General features: G+C 51.7%; 2 protein-coding genes across 2 annotated transcripts in view; one reads left to right on the top strand and one right to left on the bottom strand.

Moving 5' to 3' along the window:
• ZCCHC17 (zinc finger CCHC-type containing 17) overlaps positions 1–7140 on the top strand; it is a 63661-nt gene extending 56521 nt beyond the window's left edge. The window contains exon 8 of the mRNA XM_032389341.1: positions 6238–7140. Within this exon, the coding sequence (XP_032245232.1) occupies positions 6238–6399 (162 nt within the window). The 3' untranslated portion in view covers positions 6400–7140. The remainder of the gene's footprint in view (positions 1–6237) is intronic.
• Positions 7141–7834: 694 nt separating this feature from the next.
• FABP3 (fatty acid binding protein 3) lies at positions 7835–15231 on the bottom strand. Its single transcript, XM_032389353.1, has 4 exons — positions 15057–15231; positions 11579–11751; positions 9567–9668; positions 7835–8173 (listed from the first exon to the last, which is right to left on the bottom strand). Exons 1-4 carry the CDS (start codon positions 15127–15129, stop codon positions 8120–8122), a joined length of 402 nt encoding a protein of 133 aa, XP_032245244.1. The 5' UTR covers positions 15130–15231; the 3' UTR covers positions 7835–8119.
• Positions 15232–27078: the final 11847 nt, after the last annotated feature.

Raw genomic sequence — 27078 nt, 5'->3', positions numbered from 1 at the left:
TTAATTGTTCCATTTTACATATTAGGAAAATGGAGAGGAAGAGAAATTATCTCACCTGAAGCTACCACACAACTACCAGAGATAGAGTTAAAATAAGAACCCAGGCCTTCAGATTGCTAACCCTGTGTTCTTTTATATACTGCACTTCAACCATTAATTCACAGTGCTCCAATTATTTACTCAACAAATATGTATTGAGTACTTCATACATGTCTATTGTGCATTGTTAGGTGCTTGACTTATCAGGACTCCTAAGGTCAGTTTTGCTCTGTTGCCAGCTACCCTTAATGACCATTTGATGTTATCTGTTGATCTATTTCTTTTTTTTTTTTTCAATGGATCCATTTCTGTTCACAACCATAAATCAAGATTCTAGGCCTCCTATCTGTTTCCTTTTACCCTCTAAATTTTTTTTTTCCCCTTTTTATTTCCTTAAGTAATCTCTAAGACCAATGTCGGGCTCAAACTCATGACTCTGAGATCAAAAGTTGCATGCTCTTCTGACTGAGCCAGACAGGTGCCGCCTACCTTCTAAATCTTTGATTCCAATAGGAGATTGAGTTTCCTTACCCGTGGAAACTTCTACTGGAAATGGATGTTTTGGGGTATGTGAGAGTGGCAGATTCAGATACCTGTTCCAGCACTAGTTGGCTCTGGGAACCACATGTGGAACTGAGTAGGTTCATCTGAAGGGAAATGCCTTCAGCAGTCCATGTTGCCAAATAAATTAGTGGGTAGCAGGAATGCCTAGTGTGTGTAAGGCCTATGTGATAGGTAAGTCACATGAATTAAAGGTTATACACAACACCTACACTCATGCAACTAATAGCATAAGGAGAAAGATGAGCACCCAAGGTATTTCTGGGGGCACAGGACAGACACCCACTCCAAGGGGGTTATTGGATCACATAGAAATCCAGCAACAGGAAATGAAGTGTGGTTGGGCTACTCAGAACTGGGACCAGAAAGTCAGAAATGGGCTATTGGGTTCTCATCTCTGCTTCTTTATTAGACTGTTTCATTGTCCCACTTTTTTTTGCAGTCTGGTGAAGAGAATGTCTAATGTAAAGGAGAAGGTGCTAATGCATGTTGGGAAACCAGGAAATGACCCAAGATAAAGAAAGGATGTCACCTGTTCCACATAATGCCTGGCACATAATAGGCATGCGCCAGCTACCTTTGAATAGACAGCAGCCAGAAGCTCTGCTCTCTGTAGCTCCTTAGGTTCCTTCACTCAGTGAGACCTGCCCTCAGTTGGGAGAGTAACAGAGACTGACTCCTGTTGCTGCGGGAAGGTAATAATGAAGGGAACAGGGGAAGGAGCATGGGATCCTCGTAGCCCTGAGGCCCCTATCTCTTTTTATCGAACATACACGTAGTGAATGCACGTATTGTCCAGATACCAAATATGCATTGGTTTGGTCCTATATACCCACTCAGTACCATGACAGTTTTTGTCCAGGTGTCTGAAAATTGTAAGTCATTTTTGTTGGGCATAATTAAAACAAGAGGAAACTATGTGTTGAAAATGGAAATTGGATATGAAGTGGTTGGCAAAATAGGAATAGAGGTTTTTGTAGTGAAGCCCTGGGTAATCTTTCCATGAATCTGTGGTCTCTGTTTTGCTGGCTTCTTTCTTTCATTTATCATCTGCCATCATGGATCTTTCTGAATCAGTGCTATGTTATGAGAAAGCATGTGCGTTGAGGATCAGGCTGCCTACTAATTATAGTGAAATTTAGCTATACTTGATCCAGAATATAATTTTCTTCTTCTGATGTGGCTCCTGTATTTACTCTCTGCTATACTATATATAGAAGACCAGATCTCGGAATGTCATCCCTTGGCTGCAGTGCTGGCTTTGTCCTCTTGTCCAGAGAACTCTTCAGGTGCTGTCTGAGAGAGAGGTTGCCAGTCCTGGGCCCGTTCTGATAGAACACAGAGTTGTCCAGGGTAGTCTGCTCAAAAGCCTTTCATGATTCCCCTTCTATGGAATAAAGTCTGAGTTCCTTGAAGATTCTTCAAAATCCCAGCATCTTCTCTGACCAATTCCTTCCCACACACAACTGTTCTTTAACCTCACTTGTCACATTAGAGTGAAAGTGCCATGAAGATAGGGACTCTACCTGTTTTGTTCGCTACTGTACCTGCAGTGACTAGACTTCCCTTCTTCCATCAGCACTACCACCACCATTCCACCGGCCAAGACCATATTCATGCTTCAGAAGCATAACACCTTACGTATCTTTCATGAAGCCAGCCTCAGATTCCTCAGACATGATAGATTTTTCCCTTGTGTGTTACTGGCATGGTTTTTGTACTTCTCTTACATTACTGCCATGGACTCCCTAGTATCTTAATTAGTTTTTATCTTTGATTAGATAATTTGTTTCTTGAAGGCTCATTATCCCTGATTTCTGACCTCACTCAACTATTTTAAGAGAGATGAATAGATACTCCTGGCTCTTAAGAGGTACTCAATAAATATTTGTTGAATGAATGTACTATATAGTTACAAGGAGTTATTCTTTCCCTGGTTTGATGAGGTTGGCTCAGGTTTGGAGGAAAGGTGCCAGGCTCCACTACTCAGTGGCGTAGTAGATACTCTGAATTCTCTTAAAAATTGGTGTGTTCTCCTTATCTCCTAAGCAACACTGTATGCAACTATGGCTCTCTAAAGTGCTTTGTAGGTAGTAAAATTAAATACATATTTGTGAGTTGACTGATAAACCTTTTTCTTCTGATCTTACCCTTTCCAAGCTACGGTAAACTAACTGGTGCATTATAGGTAAATTCTATCCAGGCATTACACTCTATCTTACTTCCCGGAAGTTTACCCCAGTGAACATCTCAGTTTGAGAATCAATCATTTCTCAAGAGTAATTCTTAAGAATAAAGCATAAATGCTTGCTTGATTGATTTTGGGCCAAAATCAGTGCCTTTTGGTTGGGAGGTGCTGTTAGATGCTGCCTGTAATACAGACAGGGCTAAAAGGAACATCCACTTTGGGACCCAGCTTGAGTCAGATCCAGGTTCTACCACGTGGGCAAGTCATTTCGTCTCAGTCAGCCTCTCTGAACTTACTGTTTTCCTTCCTGAAAATACAGGGGTAATTATGCCCACCGAATAGATTGTTGTGAAGGGTAGACGAGGTATGTGTGCAAAGTGCCCAGCTCAGCATCTGGAAAATTAGGTACTTAATAAATGTTAGCTGCTGTTATTCCCCTTTCCCAGTTTTTGTTTTTGTTTTTGTTTTTCTCATGCTGGGCTGCTGCTGATGTGGTGCTATCACCGGACATGGGCTTTTCCTGGAGAGCAGTTCTGAGCCGTGGCTTCTTTCCCATGCCCCTCCTGGCACGTCTGCCAGCGGCTCACGCCCAGGGTCATTTTTTTACCCTTTATCTTCTGTTCTACTTCCCCCTTGAATGAAGTCAAGGGTCCAGAAGCTAGTGTCACCTCTGGTACTCCATATTCTTGCCCCCCCCCCGCCCCCCCCAATGCCCCACAACTCCCAGCCGCTGAAGCGATTGACGCCACCTGCTGGAGGACTAGATTTTCTTTGTTCAGAGATTGAGGTCTAGAAGGCCATCCCCCCGCCCCCCCTCCTTATTCTAGCTGGAGTCCACGTTACAGCCTATGACTTCTTTTCCTCTTTCCTCCTCTTGAGCCTGCATCTTTGAGAGGGAGGAAAGTGAAATAATGCCAGACTCTGAGTTAGAAAGCATACTGTTCTTGTCACCTGAGCCTTGGTCACCTCACTTTACTTCTCTGAGTTGTAGTTTCCTTATCTGTAGAATGGGAATAATAATTCCTGAATTTTGGCCTTCCCAGATTATTATTATAAGATAAAGGATGCAGAAAGCTTGATAAACTAAAGTGCTATTTGGACGTCAAAAGGTATTCCTACTCTCCTACCTCATTTATTTATCCAGGCCGGGCCAGGCTTGGAGCGGAGGGGAGCCAGACTCCATGTGTGCTTCCTCACTTTCCCAGGACCCTGCCCTACCTCAGGGGCAGAATCTGGTAAGGCTCCCCAGCCCTTATATCCTGTGATGGGCTTCCATGATCTTGTCATCTGGAAGGTGCAGCACCATAAGCCAAACCAGCTGTTTGCCAGCTCTCACCTGCCCCCAGCCATGGTTCCTACTGCTTGGTAATAGGGGTCTGGGAAGCTTTGTTCCCCTCTCCCTATTCCACTGGAGACTTTAAGAAAGAATTTTGGTCTAATCTCTCAAAACTTTGACTCACCTGCTGTGGATACATGGCTAGACTGTCAGAACATTCTGGGAGTTCTCTGAAATGACAGAATAATACTTGTAGCTACTGCAGAGTGCCTGGCACTTAGTGCCTGGTAATTAGTATTTATCTTGTTTAATCCTCATAGCATCCTTTGAAGTAAGTATTTATTATTTCCAGTTTACTGAAAAGAAAACTGAGGTTCAAAAAAGTTAAGTTTCTGTTCCAAGTTACACAGCTATTAAGTGGCAGCTGGAATTTGAACTTTATTCTGTCTTCTTCCAAAATCGTTGGCGCTGACCACTGTACCACGAGGCCTGCCACTGATCTGTAGAGGAGGGGCCGGCCATGTGCTTCAGAGGAAAGTTCAGGAGATTTCCAGTCATCCAATCTGCGTGCAAACCCCAGCCCTGCCTGTGTGATCTGGGGCAAGCGGCTTTCAGCTTCTGGAGCCGCAGATACTGCCTCCTTACATCCTCACCGGGGACATGCGACATACGTGTTCTTCTCATCTCCATTTTACATGCGAGGGGAATATGCCTCATGAGATAAAGTGACTCCCCCTAAGTTACAGAACAGTAATCGGAAGTGGCAGAGCCAGAACTCTAGTCTGGGTCTAACGCCTGGTTCGGTGTTCCGTCCCTTCTTTCTCACGGCCCGCTCCTAAGACCTGGTGTAGCACTTGGGCCAGCCAACGGCTCCGGCGTGCTGGTTGGGAGCCTGCATGGGGAGGCAGCAGCCGTGCCTCTTCAACGCCGTCTCGTTCTTCTCCCTTAATCTCTCCTTCTTAGAAACCTTACTGAGGCAGTATAAACATTTGAAATTCAAGGAAAAGGTTATGCGTTGCTTAAAAACTGCTTGAAGCCCCACACAGAAGCCTAGGAAATCTGCTGCCCATCTTTTGTGTGAGTTTGTGTTACTACTTTGGCAGCACGGTGTGGTGGTTATAGCTTGGAGAAAGTTCTTTCTGGGCTTTTCTCCTTATCATTTTAATCTTACAAGGTTGTTGTGTTGGAGTTGATACATACCAAGGGCAGCAGCTGGAGCCGTGCTAATTGATGGCAGCAGTTTTCCCTGGCAGCGGCCTCTGCTAGAAACCAGAGCAGGAGTCCAGGGTCCTGGAGCTCTCACCCCCTTATTCTGTGACCTCGGGCATGTGAGGCACTGTCTTCAGGTAGACTGGGTGACCTCTCAGGACTCCTTTCACCTTTAATATCCTGTGCTTTTTAAAAATAAAAGGATGCTTGGGTTTTGTTTTTTTTTTAATCTAACTGGACAGAATTATATGAAGTAAAAAGTAAAAGACTGCATTCTTTCCCCCATTCATTCATTCCTGAGGTAACGTGTTGCCAGTTTGTGTCCTTTCCATTGTTTTCTGTATATATATATTATACAGAATGTGTATATATATATTATACGTATTATATGTGTATATAGATTATATATACACATATATAAATACATATATTTAATATACACAATATATGTGTTATACGCACTATATACAGAATGTGTATATATATATTATACGCATGTGTATATATATATTGCGTATATATTATACGCACACATTATACAGTATGGTAAGCACCCCAGAATCTAGAATACATACTATATTATGACTTGGTCCTTTCACCCATTTGGGGCATTTTGTCTTGTTATTACTTGAAGACTTATTCTTTTTTTTTTTTTTTTTTTAAGATTTTTATTTATTTATTTGACAGAGACAGTGAGAGCAGGAACACAAGCAGGGTGAGTGGGAGAGGGAGAAGCAGGCTTCCTGTGGAGCAGGGAGCCCAATGCGGGGCTCGATCCCAGGACCCTGGGACCATGACCTGAGCCGAAGGCAGACACTTAACGACTGAGCCACCCAGGCGCCCCTTAACTTATTCTTTTTAATTAATGCTTTATAATTTATTAAATGGTCCCCTATTGATTATATGTCATGATACTTTAAAGCAAATGTACACATGCAACATTGCTTTTAAATTTTCTTTTCAGGAAAAGAAGAAAAAAAAACATAGAGACAGGAAGTCGTCTGACTCTGACAGCTCAGACTCTGAGAGTGACACAGGCAAGAGGGCAAGGCACACATCAAAAGACAGCAAGGCAGCAAAGAAGAAGAAGAAGAAGAAGAAGCACAAGAAGAAACACAAGGAGTGAGAGTGGAAAGAGTAGAGGGGGTGGTTGAGAGAAGGAGGAACCAGGGGCCTTGTGTCTTTAAGCCCTGGCTTCCTGAAAGACTCAGTAGTGCGAGTATGGCCTCCCACCCCACTGACTTCTCACCCATGGGAGATGGCTTCCCCTAATGCAGCAGGCAGGTTTGGGAGTTAGATGTCAAAGCATCTGCCTGAATGAGTTGTTAACTTATCATTCCTGGTCCCTTTGCAAGTGACCCCTGCAGCTCACCCATTCATTCACACAACTTCCTTCATTCGGCAGGAGGTCCTATTACCCTCTCCAGCTGCCACTGCCAGAGCCAGATTCCTGCACAGGAGTCCAGGCTGCAGCCACAGGTCCAGCTGTGGAGGCAAGTCTGGCTGTAGTTGGAGAACAGGGATGGGCCTTCCCTGTTGGGTCTGCCCTGGGCTGATTGGTGAGCGATCCCTGCGGCGTCCAACACAGGGGCCAAGGGAGACGGGCAGGATGAGGGAGAACATGGTAAGAAGTGGTGCTCACTTTTTCCATTCCCCCAACATGATTCCACCGTGCTACAAGTGACAGCCAGAAAACCATTGTTTGCAGTGACTGAGCTTGTGTGTGACATTCTGCCAGACCACTGAACCAGATAGCTCAAGCCAAGATCATTGCTTTACTTTGTATTTACTACTGTGTGAGTCAGTTGGTTTCACTTCAGGTCTCTGCTTAAATTCCTGGCACTAAATGGAAGTGTGTTTGGTTTTAAACTTGCTGAATGTTCTTATTGCTATAATCCCTCTTCCTGGGTAATTTACAGACTTGCAATCACTGAGTCTGCCATTAGTTGACAGAAAAACATTTAATATATTACTTCAGACCTTGGAGAGAGGCCCAGCTGAGGTACAGAGCCAGAGGCACCAACAGGTCACGGCCTTCTTAGGAGATCACTTATAAGCCCTCTCTTCTGTAATGATTAGATGATCTCTTACCCCAGAGCTGATGAGAGAACCAGTAGAATTTGTAACCATGAATGGGCCAGGGCATAGGCGGGAGCTTAGCAGTCATCTTGGCCAGTGGGCATTGGTTCCCACCACCAAGGCACCAGCCTGCATCCTGTGTCCTGAGCCTACATTCTGGAAAGACAGACCACAGCATCCCACAAAGAGCAGCTTTCCAAACCCAAGGGCCTGCAGTGCAGGATGGGCCTGAGGTGACAGTTTAGTAGCCGAACCTGGGGAAGCCCTGCCACTGATTGATTATTCCACGTTGGACTAGCTCCTATGGCCGTGTGGAGGAGCAGTGTAGAGGCAAGGTGTAGGAACAGCTGTTTTATTACTGAGCGTGTCAGGTGACCAGCTACCGCTGCCCCTGAGACTGTCCGTTTCAGTCTCTCGTCCAGGGCTGCCTCTGAGTGACCTTCAGGCAGTCGTTTCTGCCCGCTGTCTGACACACAGGGAAACCGAGACTCCCAGAGTCATGTCACCAAAGGCAAAAAGGCAATTTGGTGACCTTGGCTCTGCTTTATTGACCTTAGAGCACCCTTTGTATGCAGTTAAAAAAACAAACATAACACAATGGGAGCCGGAAGTGGACCCAGGCTGGTGCCACCTGACCCCAGAAGAAATTTCCCCAACCCAACCAAGGTGGATTTATATAAAATGCTGGAGGAAAAAATGAGGCAATCCGGTGCTGAGTCCAGGGCTAGCTGACTGGCAGAGGAGCAGACAGTGAAGGAGTGGGCAGGTCATGCCTCTTTCTCATAAGTACGAGTGCAAACTGTACTTCCATGGGTAAGTGTCTGGAAGGAAAGACAGAACCAGATTAGGGCAGGGGTGAGGGCACCGAAGGTACCGGGGCAGTCTCCATTCCGATGGGGAAAGCCTCTCTATCCCAGTAGTCTTCATTTACCGACCCCCTACTATGTGCCAGGTACTTTACATGTATTTTTTTTCTAATACTTACACCAAGCTTTTCATTTAGTTAGGCACTTAATTCCTCTGTTAGAGTTTTGGGAAAATGAGCTGTGAGAGGGGAAGTGACTTGGTCAGCATCCCAGGCTGTCTGTCTCTCTCGCTTGCACCATTCCTCTAGTGCCTAAGATGGTGTGTGGCACGTCGTAGACAAATAGGTGAACAAGAATGTCCAGAGACTCTTGGGGAAGGGCTGTCCTAGGCTACCAGCTCTCCATCCTTCCCTGACTTAGGCTGGTGCCGGAGCCAGAGGCTTGAGCTATCATCTGTCTAGTCTGGCATTGCGGAGCCAGGCCCATGGCCTCACCAGAGTCCCACTGCCCAGTGAGTATCTGGTCCTGCAGTTCACATGCCCACCAAAGCTAGACACCTCATTCTTAACTCTGCACGGACCCCTGCTCATGGTGGTGCAAGAATACAGGGAGCAGGGTACAGTGACCCAAGAAGGTCTACAGTGAGATGCTGGGGTGAAAACCTGAGGTCCTACAGAGTTAGGAGACAGAGACCACAGGGGTTGCTACCTCTGCCCCGGATCTGGGGCTGTTCAGTCATGGCTACATTCTTCTAGTGAAGTCCCCAAGTCCCTAAACAGACTGATGTGCCAGCCTGGTTGTCCCTTCCTACCCAGGCTGTCACTAGTGCAGTAGGTCCGGCATGCTAGACACTGAGAGGCAGTGGGGCTGGAATGAGGCGGAAGGGACTGGACTGTCATTGCCCCACCATCACCAGCCTGTCCCTGCCCAGAGGCTTTCTAGGTGGCAGCGCAGTCCCAGGGAGGAGAGGGGATTAGGAGCCTAGGATCCAGTTTGCCCTGCTTTCCACCTCTCCCGGGGTGGGGCAAGGTGGCAACACAGAGGAAGAGACTAAGGCTGTGAAGCACCTGTGGTAGCCCTCTCCCTCGCCTCTATGATGCTCGGTGCTCTGCATCACGGTCTCCTGCCACCCTAGCAGCCCATAAGGTTGGTGGTGGTCATGCCCATTTCACAGTGGGAGTTGGAAGAAGGTTACTTGTCTGAAGGCATGTAGCCTGTAAGCTGAGATTTGAAACCAGGCCTGTGTGAGGCCAAAGCTACCACACAGAAAATTCCCACCTAATACCACCCCAGCCCTGCCTCTACCCTCCACTGATCCCAGGGGAAGACCCTGGCTTTCACAACAGGCTTGACTGAAGGGGCAGTAATGGGAACCAGCTGGGTGAGGCTCCAAAGTTGTCTGTCTTACCAGGATGAGTTTCCCATCAACTAGCTCCCGCACAAGTGTTGTCTCTTGCCCGTCCCACTTCTGTACGTGGACAAGTTTGCCTCCATGCAGCATCACGGTGGACTGTGGAAAGAGGGTAGAGGCCTGAGCTGTGATCTGAGCCAGGATTGAGGTACAAGATGATGTCTGGTCATTGGGGCCACAGAGGACACCGCCTCTGCCCCAAACTAATGATGGTGCCAGGACCAGAGCTCAGGTGGCCTACTTCCAACCTCACCCCGCAGGCTGTCTCATTTACCTCCAGCCTCTACTCCATGATTGCCTGGCTGGGGCCTTCAGGTGTTAGGCAAGTAGGGAGAGGCAGGCGGTATGGTGAGCCAGACAGGCTGACTCTGAGAAGTGCCACTAGCCTTCAGAATGGGCACTTATCCTATCCTCTACATGATACCCACAGCCCTAGCGCCCCTAAGAGATAGGGGCATGTACCATCCTACATCCCTGGGGAATATTGAGGAGGAGGAGTCCTCAGACTCTCCAGCCTAGTGGTGATCACACATAATGTCTAACAGACCTTGGGGATGGAAGGTATTGGAAAATGAGACTTCCCACTTTGTAGTCCTACCTCTTCTTGGTCCACATCATGTGGCCCCTTCAGCTGACAAGTAGACAGCAACTGCCAGGTCCAGGGACCAGGTGCCCTTGGAGTGTTCCAAAGCCCTGGTCAGATGCCCACTCAGTCTTCTGGGCTCTGCCAGCCTGCATCAGCTGGTTCTCATTTGGCAGCTCTCCCGGATCTCTTTTCTTTAGGAATTTGGGGGCTCTAGGTCAGGCTAGGGGACCCTGGCTGAGCAGGGTTGAGTAGGAGAATGTGAGAAGGCTGCGTTTATGTTTGGGGCAGCATGAGGAGTGGGTGTGCATCCTTGCTACCACTTTATTCTTCATGCCCATCCCCCAAGCTTTTTGCCCACTCAGATTATTTTTAGCTTAGGCATCCCAGAGCTCTACTATTTAATTAGGGTTCTTGTCCCTCAAAAAGGTGGTCTAAGTCAAGGAGGCAGACACATGTGATATGGCAGCCACCTGTCTCTAAGGTAGGATGACATCTTTGGGCACCAACCCAGCTCTGCCGCCAGTTTCCTCCACAAGGAGACCAGACCCTATCCTGTCTGTCCTGGGGCAGTTGTGAGGAAGCAGAAACAGCTCAGGGGCAAACTGATAGGGTCTGCTGGAGGATACTGCTACAGGGACCCTCTTTAGTGGTCAAAGTCCCTTAGTTCTGTCTCTGCCATGCCTGGCCCAGGGGCTAGGAGGCCTGAGGCAAGTAGCAAACACAGAGCCACCACAGGGTGACAAGCCCTGAGACTGGAGGTAGATGTCCCTTCCCTCCTTGGGAGGAGAGGGGCTAAGGCTTGGTGAGAAGACGTACAAACACACCGTAGACGATGCCCTATCCAGAACATAGCTTTTCCTGCCTGCGGGCTGGTAGAATTGGAAATAGTTCCTCAGGCTTACTGGCCAAGCCTGGGAGGTGGAAGCTGGAGAAAAGGAAGCATCTGAGTAGGTCGCCACCTCTTGTCTCTAGCTGCCTCCTTTGCTGCTGGAGGCCAGCATGACCTACTCACTCAGGGAAGAGCTCTGAATTCTCCTGGGCATTGTTCCTAAAGTACTTGAGGTCACAGCCATGGCCACATAACTCTCCCGTCTATGGATTGGAAAGAAACCCAGAGCTCTTAAATGCCATGCACAACGTCACCCAGCTGGAGCTGGAGTCGACACTGAGGTCAGAAGAACATCCTGACTCTGTGTTGCCCACTCCCAGAGGCACCAGATAGTCCCCTAGGAGGCAGGGAGGAAAGCATGAGGACAGGGCTAGCGTGCTCCTCGCATAGCACCTGGGACATCCCCGTACTGCACAGGCTTTATGCACCTTTTTCATTTCAATCCCCCCCAAATCACCTGCCCCTCAGGGTGCCAATAATAGGGTGCCAAGTCTCAAAGGTCTCGTAATCTCCAGACCCCCTTGTATGACTCACCTTGACCTTCCTGTCGTCTGCTGTTGTCTCATCGAACTCCACCCCTAGCTTGAAGCTGATCTCTGTGTTCTTGAAGGTGCTCTGTGTTTTTATGATGATAGTGTCCCCATTCATTTCGATGACTGTGGTAGGCTTGGTCATGTTGGCCACCTGCCTGGTAGCAAAGCCCACACCTGAGGGCAGGGGGAGGGTTATTAGCATGAGTAGAGTGGAAAGACGGTACGAGGACCTCAGTGAACAACCCTCAGGCCTGGATGTGGGGCAGAGCGAAGAGGAGTATGAGAACTTTCAGAGACTCTGGCTGTTTTTTAAATTGTTTTCTTGTTAGCTCTGTGCAGCGAAGAGACACTTGATTTCACTGGGCAGATGGGAAGTTTAAGGGACAGGCATGCCACAGCAAGTCGTGGCAGATCGAGGTTAGAACAAGCTACTTTCTGTGTGGTAAGAACTGAACGTGTCTTATCTCATTCAGCCCTTCATTCTCCCTGCAGGCCATGATGCTATTATCTCTACTTCACAGATGTAAAAACTGAGGGTTCAGGCCCAGGCTCACAAGTCTGGAATTGGAACGCAGAACCGTTTGACTGAAGAGCTCATGGAACTGCTCAGCTGTACTGTCTCCCAAGGCTGGAGCACAGGGCTCCCTCCCAGGGCACCTGAGCAGCTTTCCAGCCACAGGCTGAGGAAAGAAGAGAAATGTGGACTTCGCCTTCCAAAGCCTGAGGGACAGGCGTTTCCCACCTTTGGGAGTTTTTGCCCTGAAACCCACTGGTGCACCTGTCCCCTCTGTATGGCAGCAAGATATTTTCAAACCCCCTTCTCCATGACCTAGGTAGGAGGTAGGCAGAAGGGAGTGTGTGTCCCAGTGTACAGATTTAGGAGAGGCCTGAGTGCTAGTGCTGTCAGGACTCCAATCCAGGTCTCCTGGCTCCTGGTCTGAGGCCCTATGGGTACTCCCCGACTGACCAAAGCACGGCTTCCCTGGGTGCTGGGCAAAGCCTTCCCTGAGTGTCCTGCAAGAGTGTGTAACAACTCCTCCAGCAAAGCCTTAACCCCTTCAGGTTACAGCCTCCAACCTCCCATCACGACGGCCTGCCCTTCTGCCCACAGCAGCAGTGGTGAGCTGTCTTGCAGGGCAAAGGCGAGGCAGGAATAGCCTAGTGTGGGGAGGTGGTGTGCCAGCCGACACTCCACTTGCTGGAAGTGAGGTGTGGCCTGTTCGGGTTGTTTCACTTAATGCTCCTAACACCTAACAGCCCTGAACAGTAGGTCTTATTACCCTCACTTTACAAATTAGGCTTGGAGAGAAGTGACTTGCCCAAAGTCAAAGAGTGAGTGATAGACCTGGATACGAATCTAGGCTCCAAAACTTGTTCACTCTTCCTCCTGGGCCATTCTCCGGGCGTGTACTTCCTCCCGCACCGAGGCCACCAGGTGTGCCTGTGCTCACTGGTACTAACTAGGCTGCGTCTGTCTGCCCCCTGAGGACCCTTGGTCTAAAACTAGAGGGGTGAGGGCAGCTTCTGCCCTGCCCGGTCAGTAAGGGACCTGGCCTTAGCCCCTGTGAGTCAGGCTGATCCCACTCCCCAGAAGAGAGCAGGGCCTTGTCACCATGCAAGGAGCTCTGTTTGCTTAGGACCTACCCAGAGGTGTGGTGTGTTTGAGAAAGGAAACCACTGTGGGGTGAGTGAGGGACTGAGCCAAGAGAAACTGAGACCAAAAATGGGGCTGATGATTTTGGAGGCTCAGAAAGAGCTGGGTTCTACTTAAAAATGAAGTGGAAGCTATTTACAGAGCTGAGGATGGTCTTTTCTCCCCTATGGACCTCTCATCCTTTCCATCTGTGTATGGAGAAAAGCAGGATGATACATTCTCAGCCCTGTAGCCCAAATGTGCCCCTTATTTGGGGCAAAATAAGGGAACAAGTGTGGTAAGGATGTTGCAGCTCACTTCAGGGACACAGGTCTTCAGTTGGAATGTCAGCTACGGGAGGCTTGGGGGGAGGGGCTAACTCTGGGCATCCCAACTTCCCAACAGCTGCCCAGGGCCCACTGCTCCAAGAGTGGCTACTTTCCTGGAGTCAGTGGGCATAGTACCCAGCATACTATGGTGGGGCATGAGAGCTTTGACCTCAAGAGCCAACACTTGTCCCTATTTCAGGAAAGGGTTAGGAATAGAGGGGAGAGATGGGTCCCCCACCTCTTATTTGGGTACCTGCCAGAATCAGCCCCCCTTCCCTGGTAGGAAGGCATGGAATGTAGCTCAGCTATGAACAATATTCTGGTTTCCCTGTCTCAGCCTGGGAGGCTGGGATAATCTCATAGCTGGGGATTTAAGAGAAAGGGTATCCACCTTCTCCATCTAAGCCCGTAGTAGGAGGGAAGGGCTGAGGTCAATCATTAGCTAAGCAGTTCCTACCACTCCCACCCCCAAGGTCCATAGTGGAAACTATTCTGGGTTACACATCTAGAAATCTAGGTTTTCATATTAGCTCTGCTGTGGGATTGATCTGACTAGTTTCTACTCTCTCTGGGTCTCAGTCTCCCCATCTGTCAAACTAGGCAAGGCATGGGGGATCTCCAAGGACCTCAAGGTATAAGGACTCGAATCTTTATTCTTCCCCATTGTTGGAATGGAAGAACCCTTTAACAGATCTTGGCCTTGCACCAGGACCCTGCTGCACCCGGGAAGTCTAGTGGTTTTCTCCACCAGACGGCTCCCCAACAAGTGGCTGAGCCAGCAAGTGATGGGTCCTCCCACCCCGCCCTACTACTAGGCTTACTGACAGTGATTAAAGCCTGGTTACACACCACTGCAGGACGACGTCAGAGACGGCATGGTGAAAGGGCATCCTCCGGCAACCATCCTTTCTCTAGTTCAACATGGAGGGGCAGGGGTTGTTGCTAACTGTGCGGGGCCCCTATCTCGCCTTCTCCTCATATCTCATTCCCCCGCTGTTCCCCTCTCTTCCCATCTCCCTCCTCCTAGGAGTTTCTGCTTCTTTATGCCATAGTACACTCCCCATCCGCCCCATTCCCTTTCTGTATTCACACTTTCCAATCCCTAAACCACCCATGTTCCTGCTTTTTTCCTCCTCCAGCTAGCCTCCCACCTTCTGCAATGGATGTTCCCTTTTTACAAAACCCACCTCTCTCCAGATACTATGTATACCCCTCTTCCTCGAAAGTGCCTCCGTGCCCCAACATCGACCGTGCCCCAACATCGACCTGCACATCTTGCCTCCTTGCGCCTGCCGACCTGGGAATCCCTCTAGCCAGGTTCAGACCAGAAAGCCCCCTTCCAACAGGCCTCGCGTGCCCTAGCCCAGGCTGCCACCTTCTCCGCGTCCCCTTGCTCCCCCACCTTGAGCAGGAGGGATGCAGCAGCCGCACGGGGTACTAGCCAGCGCCCGAACGCTGTGCAGGGCTGCGCACGCGGCCAGGCCCTCTCCAGCCCAGTATCCCCGAGACGCGCTCACCAATTGACTTCATGTAGTCATCGAAATTCTTGCTGTCCACTAGCTTCCAGGTGCCCACGAAGGCGTCCACCATGGTGAGGCTGGGCTAGGCGAAGAAAGAGGCGACAGAACCGGCGTGCAAGGACTCTGGGACCCACGGTTCCCAGCCCGCGCTGCCGCTTTAAATAGCCCTTGTATCACGTGGTGAGGCGTGGCCCACACCCCCAGCTCCCGAAATAGGAAGCCTCGGGCTGGCGCTCACCAGCCCCGAGCTGGCTGCCCATCCCCCCCGACCCGCCGAGGGGGAGGGGGCAGCCAGTGGCGCCGAGCTCGCCTGCGTCAGCGCGGGGGCCCGGCCTCCGAGTCCCTGCCCCGCGCTGGCAGGACCTGCTCCCTTCCCTGGCCTCAAGGCGCTCTTCGCCATCTGAGAAGGAAGCAACTGGGGGCACGGTGCCCGCGAGGTGGGGCGCGCGCCACCAACACCTTCGTCCCCCAGTGTATCCCCGAGCTTGGGGTTAGAGCAGAGATGAAAGACAAGGAGAAAGGAAACGTCCTTGGGCTGATGCCCACGCCGGGAGAGCTGTGGCTGACTCTTCGTGGCGCAGGCATTGGTCCTCATTCTGCAGGTGAGGAGTCCAAAGCTCAGCGGGGAACTTACAAGGTCGCAGGAAATAAGGCGAGGGTTCACTGGAGCCCAGATTGCAAGTCTGGTCTAGGTGGCCTTGGAAGCCGAGCTCTCCCGCCACTCCCCGCTTGCCGGTGACCGGAAGAGTCACCAGGGGCAACGTGGGCAGCTGAGCTACCCCTGTGCCCTCCGCCTGCGTGGGGCGAGAGCGTGACCCATCCCGCCGTGCCCTTCCCGCCCCGCACGTGCTCGCCCCTCCCTGTGGAATGTCTCCTGCGCTCGCCTTTCCGCCTGCAGTGCCCCTCCCCGTCCACCTTGCCAACGCTTCGGGCTCCTCTGACCTCTACGCGGAGCATTTCATCAGGTCATTTCCCCCCTCCCCTCCTTCAGAAATTCTGGCCCTCCAGCCAGCTCTTCCAGGCCCCGGGGGGCGACTCCCCACCTGCCGCCCTTCTCTGACCTCTACACACCTGCAAGCAGCTTGCACTTTCACGGAATGTCACTCTCCTCCAGAGACCTCCCGTGTGGTTGACGCTTTTCAAAGCGCTTTTAATAGTAAGATCACCTTGTATTGGTATTTATTTCATGCTGAGGGCTTTAAGTACATTTTCGCATTGAACTTGCGGAACAAAGTCCACGAAGTAGGTTTTATAACTACTGTTTTACAGATGAGCAAACGGAAGCTTGGAGGAGCCCATTCATTTCTTAATCCAGCAATTATTGAAGCACCTACTTTTTGCCAGGCCTTGGGCTGGGCTGAGGAGAGACAACCATGAATGAGACACACACTCACATCGCTCACTTTTGGGTAGACAGACACAAAACTAGTGTGAATCTGAGGGAAGGCCTGTCCTGATCTAGCAGCTCAGGGGAGACTTCCCAGAGGAATGAGGGGTAAGCGAATGCCTAACAGATAGGAGGCTCTGCATAAGGGTGTCGTGCCCAAGAGAACCTCAGCCAGCAGAGGTCCACGGTTGCGGGGGGGTGCATCTAGGAGCCACAGGCTCACTAGCCCTGGGGTCCTGCCAGCTCATTATCCCACTGACCCTCCTTCTTGGGCCTCTGTTTCTCCCCTATCTCTGAGTTTCTGGGAAGAAGCCAGAGAGGAAGAGCCCTCTCTTGCCCAAGGTCCTGGTTCTTTGGGGCAGGTCCACTTGCCAGAATACCGGGGCCTATTTCTGCCAAAGCTGCAGGGACAGGCCTTAGGGCTGGGCATGGAGCCCTGGTGACCTCATTGAGGGAGCAGGTGCAAGGGAGGGTTGGGGGAGAGAGTGGGATGGTTCCTAAGTCAAGGTCACAACCTTTAGACACTGAAACTCCTCTCTTAAGGACTGAGTAGCTGGAGACCCAGGGGCCAGAGCTGTTTCCCTCCATGGTCCTCACGATGCCACCGGGGAGAGCTGGGGCTGGGGTGGGTAGCTGCGGGCAGGTAGATCTGTGTGCCAGTTCTGATTCCCTGGGGTACTTGCTTTGTGGCTGTGGGCGATTCCCTTAAGCCACGGTGAGTCTCTGTTTCATCTTGAAAATGGAGGTAATGACAGTATTTACCCCTTAGAGGGGTATGTTTGGAGATCAAATGAGATAATGCATTTTAAAATGCTGAGCATCGTGGACCTCATGCTCACTGCCGCTGCTGTTACTGTTCCCCTTATCCACGGACAGTGCAGGGGTCTCAGACCTGCTCTCAGCCCTGCCCCTCACCTGCTGGGCCCCCCACAGCAGATTGCTTGGCTTCTCTAATCCTCAGTTTTCTTACTTCCAAGACAAGATTAGAACCTGCTGCAATGGTGAGGAAGGGACTGCAAAAATCTTTGGGAGGGTTGAGGGGGACACTGCTAGAGAGTCCTTGTGACCCCTCTCTCGGGCTCTGCTTCCGGGGAGCAGCATGGAGACAAAGCCCAGACCCACTAGCCTTGCTGCCCTACCCTCATCCCCCCACCACGCCCAGACCTGGGTCACTGAAGGTGACTCCTAAGCCACACCCTATCTGCTTTCTACTGAGCTTTCATTCTTCTCCCTCCCAAGTGTGCACAGCTTCTCATCCCTCTCATTACCTGCATCCTCCTTGCCCTGTTCTCCTCACCGCCTTTGGGGAACGAGGGGCAAGGGGAGGGAACTCGAGCCCTTCCCTTTTCCTGCCTCTCTCTCTCGCACGCGCGTTCTCTCTTTCTCACACCCTTGGCAGATCCAGATGTGAATACATCTGGCAGGCAGCAGGACCAGTCCCTGCCAAGAGCCAAGAGCAGCATCTCCCCAGCCCTCGCCCTGTGGTGATGTCACTGTTCTGTGTTTCCACGGCAACCACAGGCTGGGAAGATGGAGAAGAGGAGAGCTGAGTAACCATGAGAGAGCCAATGAGAGGGGCCAGCGGCACCGGGTGATCCGTGGGGCCATGGGGCGGGGTGGCGGGGGGGAGCACGAGGAGGCCTACTCAGCATCTCCAGCTCTTCCCTGGACCCTCCCTGCCATCTGGACGCCTCCAATAGGGGATGTGCTGCTGGCATGGGGAGAAATGTGGGAGGTAGAGGCCAAAGAGGCTGAGCTGGAGCCTCCACTGACCCAGGGACATAGAGCCCCCCCCCCTTTGCCCCTTCAGGGCCTAAGTCTGTGGATGCTGACTGTCCACACCCCACTCCACCCCCAGTACCTGCATCTGGAAATTTTTTCTTTGGATGGTAGTGGTGGTGCGGTTCTCTGCCATGGAATGAAGTTCTTAACCCTTCCCTCCACACCCCCCACACCCTCCCCTGGTGCATGATTGGTTCAGAAGCAGCATCTTTGGAAAGAAGCCTGGTTCTACGTCCCAAACCAAGTGAGTCTCACTCCAGAGCCCTTAAAGCTAGAGAGGAGACAGATTCACTCACTCATTCACTCATTCATTTATTCATTCAATATTTCATATACTCATTCATTCATTCAATAATCCATATACTCACTAGCCACTTACTAGCTAGAGACTAGGAGCCAGTCCCTTCCCCTTCCTCTCCTTTCCTCCCAAATGGAGGGAGGCCATCTACTCTCAGGGTTGACATGCGGATTAAAAGAGGTAACATATGGAAGCCTAACATACACAAATACTCAATGAAGGGTGATTCCTTTCTCCCTCTCTCCCTCTGGGTCTCACCAGGGCAGTTGTCCCAGAGATACACCTGAATGAGCCAAGGTCCTTTGAGACATTGAACGAATGGCAAAGGATCTAAGTCTATCTCTGTCTCCTCACTTAGGTCACTGAGTGCCTATAGAGACCTCAGAGAAGTTTCCACATCTCTCCCTTTCTCTCTCTTTAAATAATCCATCCATTTTACCAATCTTAATTGAGCACCTCCTGTGCCCAGACACTGCTGGGCTCAGTGGGGACCCAGGGGAGAGCCACAGCCCCCGCCCTCCCTGAGCTCACTGTGTAGGGGGATTGCAGCCACTGTGGCAGGAATGCAGTGTTCTTTCTGCCACTAGGAAATCACTTCCTCTTTCCCCAAGAGTTCCAGCTACTCCGAGGCCGAGGGAACAAATGATGGTAAAAGATAGGGTTTACTCAACACCAGTTTGCTTCTGAGAAGCTGCTGCCTGTGGCACCTGCTCCCTGGAAGGAGAACAATGGCTCTCTCTGCCCAGGGAGGAGAGGGGCCAGCTCAGAGTGGTGGGCAGGCACCTCTGCTTTCCCAGAAACCAGCTGTCCTCCCTGCTGGCAGAGTAAAGGCCAAACTCTTCCGCCTTGCTCCATCTGTTTCATTAGTCGAATATTACTGAAATCCTGTTCCAAGAATAGTGGCTGGCAGATAGTAGGAGTTAATGAATAAATATTGAATGAATGAATGAATGAGTGAATGAACGAGTATATGGAATACTGGATGACTGAGTATATGGATTATTGAATGAATGAATGAATGAATGAGTGAATGAGTATATGGAATATTGAACGAATAGATGAATGAGTGAATGAGTGAGTGAGTGAATCTATCTCCTCTCTAGCTTTAGGGGCTCTGGGGTGAGACTCACTTGGCTTCCCATCCTGCGCCTTAATTATAGACCAGCAGTGTGACCTTGGGCAAGTCACCATCTCTCTGGGTCTGTATTTCTTTATCTGAAAAAAAAGCACATCACAATTCCCACCCAGCTGGCCTCCCAAGGACTCTAGGAAGATAAGGTAGGATAAGCTTGGGAATGCAGTACAAAGATTAATTGTTTTTCTTCTCAGCCTCCTTCCCAGGAGGCACCTGACCCTCCAGAGCCCCCAGGCTCTGGCCCCCACCCCGCCTGCCTCTGCGAGCCCTCCACACTGCAGCCGCTCTTCCCTTTTGTATCTCAGGCGGGTGCCATGTTTGTGTCTTGTGTTCGCCTAGAGTACTCTTCCTCCCTAGCTGCTACTCCTTTAGTTACTCCTACTCATGCTTCAGCTTAAGAAGCCCCATGCTCCCTATCAGAGCCCTGACCCTGCTTTCATGTGGTCCACTCAGCTCTGAGTCTGCCTTTCCTATTACACTGGAAGCCCTGCGAGGGCTGGGACCCTGTTGGTGTGGCCATCTGCCATGTCCAGAGAGCCTAGTACAGGGCCTGGCACGGATCTGGGAAGTGGACAGTCTCTCCAGAGCAAAGGAAACCACCTGTCCTCTTCAGTGTTCTCTGTTGAAAATTCTGTCCCTGGCCCCCCTTTCCTATGACTCTTAACTTTTCTCCTGCCGAAGTATCCTGTCTTGTATCCTCTTTTTCACTCCATCCCTGAGGGTCATGAGACTGGGTCATTTCCAGTGGGTGGTGGGGCTCCAAGTGCTCCCAGCTGAGAACTGCCCTTCTGGGCACATAGGTGTAGCCAGAATCTCAACTGGAGCTCTCTTTATTTATTTTAAAATTATTATTATTATTATTATTTTAAGTAAGCTCTACCCCCAATGTGGGGCTTGAACTCACAACCCCAAAATCAAGAGTTGCATGCTCTACCGACTGAGCCAGCCAGCTAGGTGCCCCTCGCTTTAGGGACAGCTCCATTCCCAGGAAATAATCAAACCAGATCCCAGACTTGGGGCTGCCCCTGGCTACTTCCCCACCGCTCCTCTATCAAATGAAAAATTTGCCTCTGCAAAACTACAAGTAATGTTAAAGTATAATTAGACAGGGAAACCTAATGCTCATAAAACAGCACCGCACACCACCCTGAGGTGTGGGTGTGTTCATGTACCATGTGACCTGGCACCAAACAGATGGTTCAATGGTCACTCCCCAGAGTTCACTTTATTCAGGAACAGCTTGCTCAAGATTCTGGAAAGATGCAGGCAGCTCCAGGAGACCTGATGAGCCTGGGTGGTGTGGAGAGCTGACCACTGTGTGTCCTTAGGTGAGGAGAGCTGGTTGGCAAGCCCTGGCAGGGGGCCTGGCAGAGAATGGATCTTGGACTCGGGAGTCTGGGGCCAGGTGTGTTTCAGAAAGCAGGTACACAGTCAAGGCTGTCAGCCTGGCTTTGGCTTTTTTCTTTTTTTTTTTTTTTTTTGGATTTGGGATCTTGGGGTTGGTTGGGGCCAGTGGGGGGCAGCATCTGTGGGCTCTGTAGTAAACAAAGACGCTAGATAGGAAAAGGAAGGAAGAACTGGGTGGACTTGGGGATGACCAGGACTGGAGCCTATGGTGAGAGAGTTGCCCTCCTAGAGGTAGGAGGTGGGAAAACCAGGAGATTAGAAGGATGGGACCAGGGTCAGGTTTGATGTCAGATGGGCAATGGGGTTGTTCTGTGCCAGGGTAAGAAGAGCCCAGGGTGGTGTCAGGAGCCAAGGTCACTCTCTCTACTTGATGAGTCACTGGATGAGCTGTCAGGAGCCAGGAGGAGGAGGTGGGAAGACTGCAGGGCAGTTGGGAGACATGACACCAGCTGTGAGAACTTGACCGGTCCATCTCTCTGTGCCTGTTTCCTTTTCTGCATGATGGAGGTAGTAATGTCTGCCTTGCAGGGTTGGAGGAAGGAGCCCATGAGATCGTGGGGGTAGGGCCTTCACGTGCTGTGCAGTGTGGTGCAGAAACTGCTTGCTGTCTTGCAAAGTGCTGGGCACTGGGTTCAGCAGCTTGCAGCCTTGAATGCTTCTAATTCCGACAGTATCCCAGTGATGCAGGTACTTTCGTTCCCATCTCCTGTTTACAGATGAGAGCCAGGAATTGGACCCAGGACCCTGGCCCTAGATCTTATTCCACACTGCCCTTCCCCGCGGTAATCTTTGCCCTGCCTTGCTCTGTGACCTTGGGCCAGTCTCTTCCTTGCAGTGACCCCAGCTCCATGGCAGGGGGTTGGGCCAGATGAGCCCTTTAATCCTTCAAGCTCTGGCACTTGGTGCTTCAGGAAGGGAACTTCCAAGTCGGGGAGAGGGTGAGGTGGGGCAAGAACCAGGAGAGGACAAACTTTTCCAGCATCCCCGCTCCAATCCTGTCGCCTCCTCAGTGGGTAGGCTGGCAGGCTCCCCTTTGCCCTACAAGCTGTGGGGCCAAGGGAGCAGGTGATGCTCAGCCCTAGCCTGAAATACTCACTGGGCACTGAGGGTCACTGAGGTCTAAGTGCCAGGACTGTCCACTAATAGGCAGGGCCCATCTGCCTTGGCTAGCTAACCCCAGAGGTCAGTAGGGCTGCCTGAGTCATAGCCCTTGGTCTCCACCCACCCCCCACCTCCTCACTCAGCGTCAGTTTATCTGGGGGCCAGGCCTGGTCTGGACCCAGGGATGTGGCTATTTCTAGATGCCCTCCCTGTCTCCTTGGCCTGGGCCTCCAGCCAGCTCAGGACATGCACACACATACATTCTCTCTCTTCCTCTTTCTCTCATTGAACTTGACTGCCACTGGCTTGGTGCCCGCACCCATGGTGGGTACTGACAATCAGCAGATGGCCCAAACTTGGTTCCCACCCTTACAGAGAGAGGGGAGAGGTGGACGTGTTTACAGATGATGACAGTACAGAAAGGCTGTCATTGTCCCACATGCAGACGGCACATGGACCGAGGAAGGCCAGAGGAGGGAGCCACCCACTCAGCCAGGATAGTCAGGAAAGGCTTCACATAAGAGGTACCCTTTGGACTGGGTCTTGAAGGATACGTAGAGTCTGCCAGGTGTGGGCTGAGAAATTGGGAAGGCAGAGGAAGAGACAGTTAAGGAAGGATGAGATTTTCCTGGTGTTTGATCTGGGATGAGGGCAGAGGATAAAAGCGGCAAGTGATAAGATGGGAAGATAGTTTCGGGCCGGACAGGAAGAGGCCTTGCCCACCGTCAAGGAGGCTGGCCTTTCTTCCAAAGGCCCTGGGGAGTCATTGAGGGCTTAGGCAGGGGAGCCTGAGGATCTGACTGGGATTATACTAAGAGTTCTCTGGCTGTTGTTTGGGGGCTGGACTGGACACTGGTCAATTAGGAGGCTGGGGCAGCCATCCCAGGCTCTCACCCACACCAGCAGCCAGCAGGCGGGGGGAGGAGGGTGGACACACCTCTCCTAATTAAAGGCATGACCTGGAAGCTGCACACATCTCTTCTCTCGGCCAGAAATTAGGCACAGGGCCACAGCTAGCTGCAAGTGAGATGGGGAATCATGGTCATTATTCCGGCCTGCCTGCAAGTCTGGAAAATGGGGAGGACAGCATTCAGGGGCTGGGAGGTCCCTGACATGGTGGTTAAAAGTAGCTCTCTGAAATCAGGTTTCCTGAGCTGAAGTCCCACCTTACCACTTACCAGCTTCGTGGGCAGATTCCGTACCCTCTCCGGGCCTCCGTCACCTGGTTGAGGTACAGTGAGCTGACGTGCCAAGTCTTAGAGTAAGTAGAGCCTGTTCATAGTGAGGTCCGGAGCTGTCTTTAGGTTCTGAGAAAAGGGGATGTTCTGGGGACAAATTCTGCCCGAGTCCCCTGGTAGAGCCAAGGTGCCCATATGGGGGCTGATGTATGGCTGGGGCAGCTGGGACTATCCAGCCGCCATCCCTGACATGAGTGGTTTAGCTGAGGCAGAGGATGCTGGGAGCAGGACAGGGGGGTCCCGGGAAGAGAAAGGTTGATTTCAGGAGGGAATTCACGAACAGGTGGCCCAAGGAGATATACCCCTTGGACTCAGGAGTTTCAGAGGCAGCCCAACCCAGAGCTCCTCACAGGACAACAGATCCCCCCAGAACCAGGAGGCGGTGGTTAGCTTTGAGTCAAGGGCACTTGAAGCAGGGCTCAGACTCATAGCTGCTGTGTGGCCCTGGGCCTCCAGCCACCATCCCCCGACTCTGGGCCAGGGTCTTCCCACCAAGAAGCGGGAGATCATTTATCCCTGCTTCCTGCCATGTGGCTGTGAAGATTAGACATTAGTCCTGGCTCTGAAATTGGGCTGCACCTGCAGGGCTAAATGCCCAGGAGGGATGGGTCGTAGAAGGTGACCGTGTGACCCCTCCCAGGAAGGGGGAGCATGGCAGCTCTGTCGTGCTGAGCCACTTGACTGTCCTCCCTTCTCCCTCATTTGGCCTATGTTCCTCTTCCCAGGTTACCGCAGGCTGTAGAACAGGGTGGGACCAGAGAGCTAATGTGGCAGGGGGAGGCAAAGAGCCCAGAGGGCTGGGGGGTAGATAGAACAACTTTAGGGGAAAGGCAGAGTGATAAGATTGAGGGAAGATGAGGAGCTTAAAGTGAGGGGTGAGGTGTCTAGAGCTGGCTTTGGAAGGACCCATTCTCATTCTCCCCATAGTGAGGCCCAGAGGAGGAGCTTGCTGAGGACAGACTCTGTGCCTGAGGCATTTCTCTGTCCCCCACAGGGCAGCACCTAGCCCCCCTCCGAAAACCCCAGACTGAGCCCCCAGCCCCAGGCCTACATGAAGCAACACGCCCCCAGGCCCCGCTTAGGGGAAGATCTGAAAGGCAACCTTGAGGAGGGGAGGAGAAGCAGCTGGGCCCCAGGCAAGGCTCCCTCATCTCACTGCCTTGCTCTGTGACCTGGGACAAATCACTTGCCCTCTGAGTAATGGGGGGGCGGGGAATGGGCAGGCAAGTGAGCTACTTTTACACCAGAAAGTCCTGTCTTCAAGCAAACTTTTAGAGGAAGTCCAGGAGATAAAAGAAATGAGAGGGAGCTGTTGTACGGGTGGGAGCTGAGAGGGGGCCTTGCCCCTGCTTGTGTGGACCTGGGGGCCAGCAGGACCAGTGTGAAGAGTGCCAGGTGGATCTCTGGGCCTCAGTGGGCCCGGCTGCCCCACCCCTGCCTGATCTTGCTGCAGCCTGGGGGCAGGGGTGCAGGAGGGGTGGGGATGGGGTGGGGACGGGGGTCCAGCAACTGTGGCAAACAGCAGGCAGAGCCCCACCCCAGGTTGCTCTTCTATCCCGGGGAGCTGGCATCACCCACGAACACACTTTGGGTCCCTGGGCTGGAGGGGGGGGGGCCCAGAGAGAGCCCTCAGGTGCTGGAGCCTCTGGATGCTTGGTAGGCTTTCAAGTGCTGAGGAGAGGAGAAAGGAGGGGGAACCACGAGACTTGGGGTCAGAAAGCTCCCGGTGCCACCTGGTTAAGTGATCTGGAGCAGCCACCGTACCTATCCGGGTCTCAGTTTCCCCATCTGAACAATAAGGGATGAGTGCGATGATGTGGGTGTCCTCGGACACGTTCTCATTTGTGGCCGGACAGAAGATGGGGGCGGGTGGAGGCTGGGCTGTGGGTGCTGAGCTTCCCAAGAGAGACGGAGAGCTGCCTGTAGTTCAGAGGCGTGGAGGGGTTCAGGGGTGGGGTCAGGGTTGGCAGGAAGACAGTCTGAGCTTGGGCTCTGCCACTAAGTTGGTGTGTGTTGTCCCCTCTCAGTGCGACACTATCTCCATCGGTCTAAGGGGACCAGATACTCCAGATCCAGGAGTCACTGACTGTCTGGAGTCAGAGACTGGGGCAGGGGTCTGGAACTGCCCCCGGGCCAGGGTCCCATTGTGCAGAGCCAGAAGTGGCCGTCACAGGCAGGGTGGATACTGAGGGTCAGGTAGGATGCAAGTGTGGAGGGGAACTTCGGGGTTACAACTTCTTTGGTTTACAGATGGGGAAACTGAGGCCTAAGAAGGACAACCAGTTGTCCAAAGTCCCAGAATGGGTTGGGGGCAGAGCCAGGACCAGAAGCAGGACTTGTGACTACCCATTTCAGCTTCTCTTCACAGGAAGCCCTGATCAGGAGGTGCAGGAAATAGCTTCGTCTGGGCAGTGGGGAGACTGACACCTCCCTGACCCTGGGGGTGGGAGAGGGCAGAAATGACATGATGACACCTGCTGAAGATTGTGGTGCGCAGCGTGAACCCCGCCAGATGGGCTCACCTTCCTCTCCTCTCCCTGCCCTCTCCCCAGGGCTGGTGATTTTGTTATTCTTCCCATCTTCCCACAGGGGCAGGGCTAGAGGTGTGGGGCATTAGGATTTTGCAGAGACAGTGGGGTCGTGAGGTTACGCTGGGGGATGCAGGGAGGAACTGAGGCCAGAGGCTTTCCCCTGTGTCTTGGGTGGGGTGGGGTAGGTTTTTCCCACAGAGAACAGCATTCTGGTCCCCAAGTCCAGAGGAAGACACATCCCAGACATGCTCATGCAAGCACACACATACACACACACACATAAAACCCTGTGTGACCTCACACACACCCAGACACGTACACACATATCCCCTACCCCTGCTTGGTTGGCTAATTGGCAGGCCCACTGCAAAACGAAAATATGGGCCCCTTGTTAAAAAAAAATTATTAGAATTTCAAGATGGTGACAGCCGAGCATTAGACGAAGAGCAGAACCTTTCTGAGCAGAGGGCACTATCAGGCTGCACATCCCTGAAGTTGGTCTCATCCCCAGCACATTCAAGCCACTCCCTTGGGGACCCACAGTCCCACGGACATCTAGCCGGAGACACACCCACCCACAGACAGACATTCCCACCCCAGACGCCCCTGCACCAGCCCCTGTGCTGCTGGAGCCTTCCACTGGGCCAGAGCCTCTCCCCGCTGGCCAGGTCCAGCCACCCCCAGGCCCTTACACTCACCCCTTACCTGGGCTGCCCGCTCTCTCCTACCCTCTACCCCCTACACACACCAGCCTGCCTGCTGGCTTGGGAGTGGATGACAGAGAGGGAGTGCTGGCCCGTCTGGCCACTCTGCATACCGGTCTGCAGGGGTGCCGCTGAGAGTGGAATGCTAATAATAACCATATAATAATAATAATACTTAAGATATGAACATTTACCATGTGCTAGGTACTGTTCTAACACTATAAATACAAACTCATTCAATCCTCACAAGCATATGTGGTAGATGCAGTGATTTATCTCCGTTTGACAGATGAGGAAACGGAGGCACAGAAAAGTTGTCACTTGTCTGACATCTCAGCTAGTAAGGAAGCCGGGATTCGAACCCAGGCCAACAGCTCCAGAGAGCCTGCTCTGTCGGCTGCTGCTGTGGTTCTGTACCACGGGTGTGTCAGCCCTG

This window comes from Phoca vitulina, unplaced genomic scaffold, assembly GCF_004348235.1.
Source record: "Phoca vitulina isolate PV1807 unplaced genomic scaffold, GSC_HSeal_1.0 scaffold2, whole genome shotgun sequence".
Taxonomy (NCBI): Eukaryota; Metazoa; Chordata; class Mammalia; order Carnivora; family Phocidae; genus Phoca; species Phoca vitulina.
The sequence above is the reverse complement of the archived record's forward strand: the minus strand, read 5'-3'. Positions and strand labels throughout refer to the sequence as shown.

Excerpts from the sequence above, each read along its gene's own strand:
- FABP3 (XM_032389353.1), bottom strand. The coding sequence starts at position 15,129 with ATGGTGGACGCCTTCGTGGGCACCTGGAAGCTAGTGGACAGCAAGAAT. Across the intron at positions 11,752-15,056 it reads TGACTACATGAAGTCAATTG|GTGTGGGCTTTGCTACCAGG; the intron begins GTGAGCGCGTCT and ends CCCTGCCCTCAG. Across the intron at positions 8,174-9,566 it reads TTGATGGGAAACTCATCCTG|ACACTTACCCATGGAAGTAC; the intron begins GTAAGACAGACA and ends CTTTCCTTCCAG.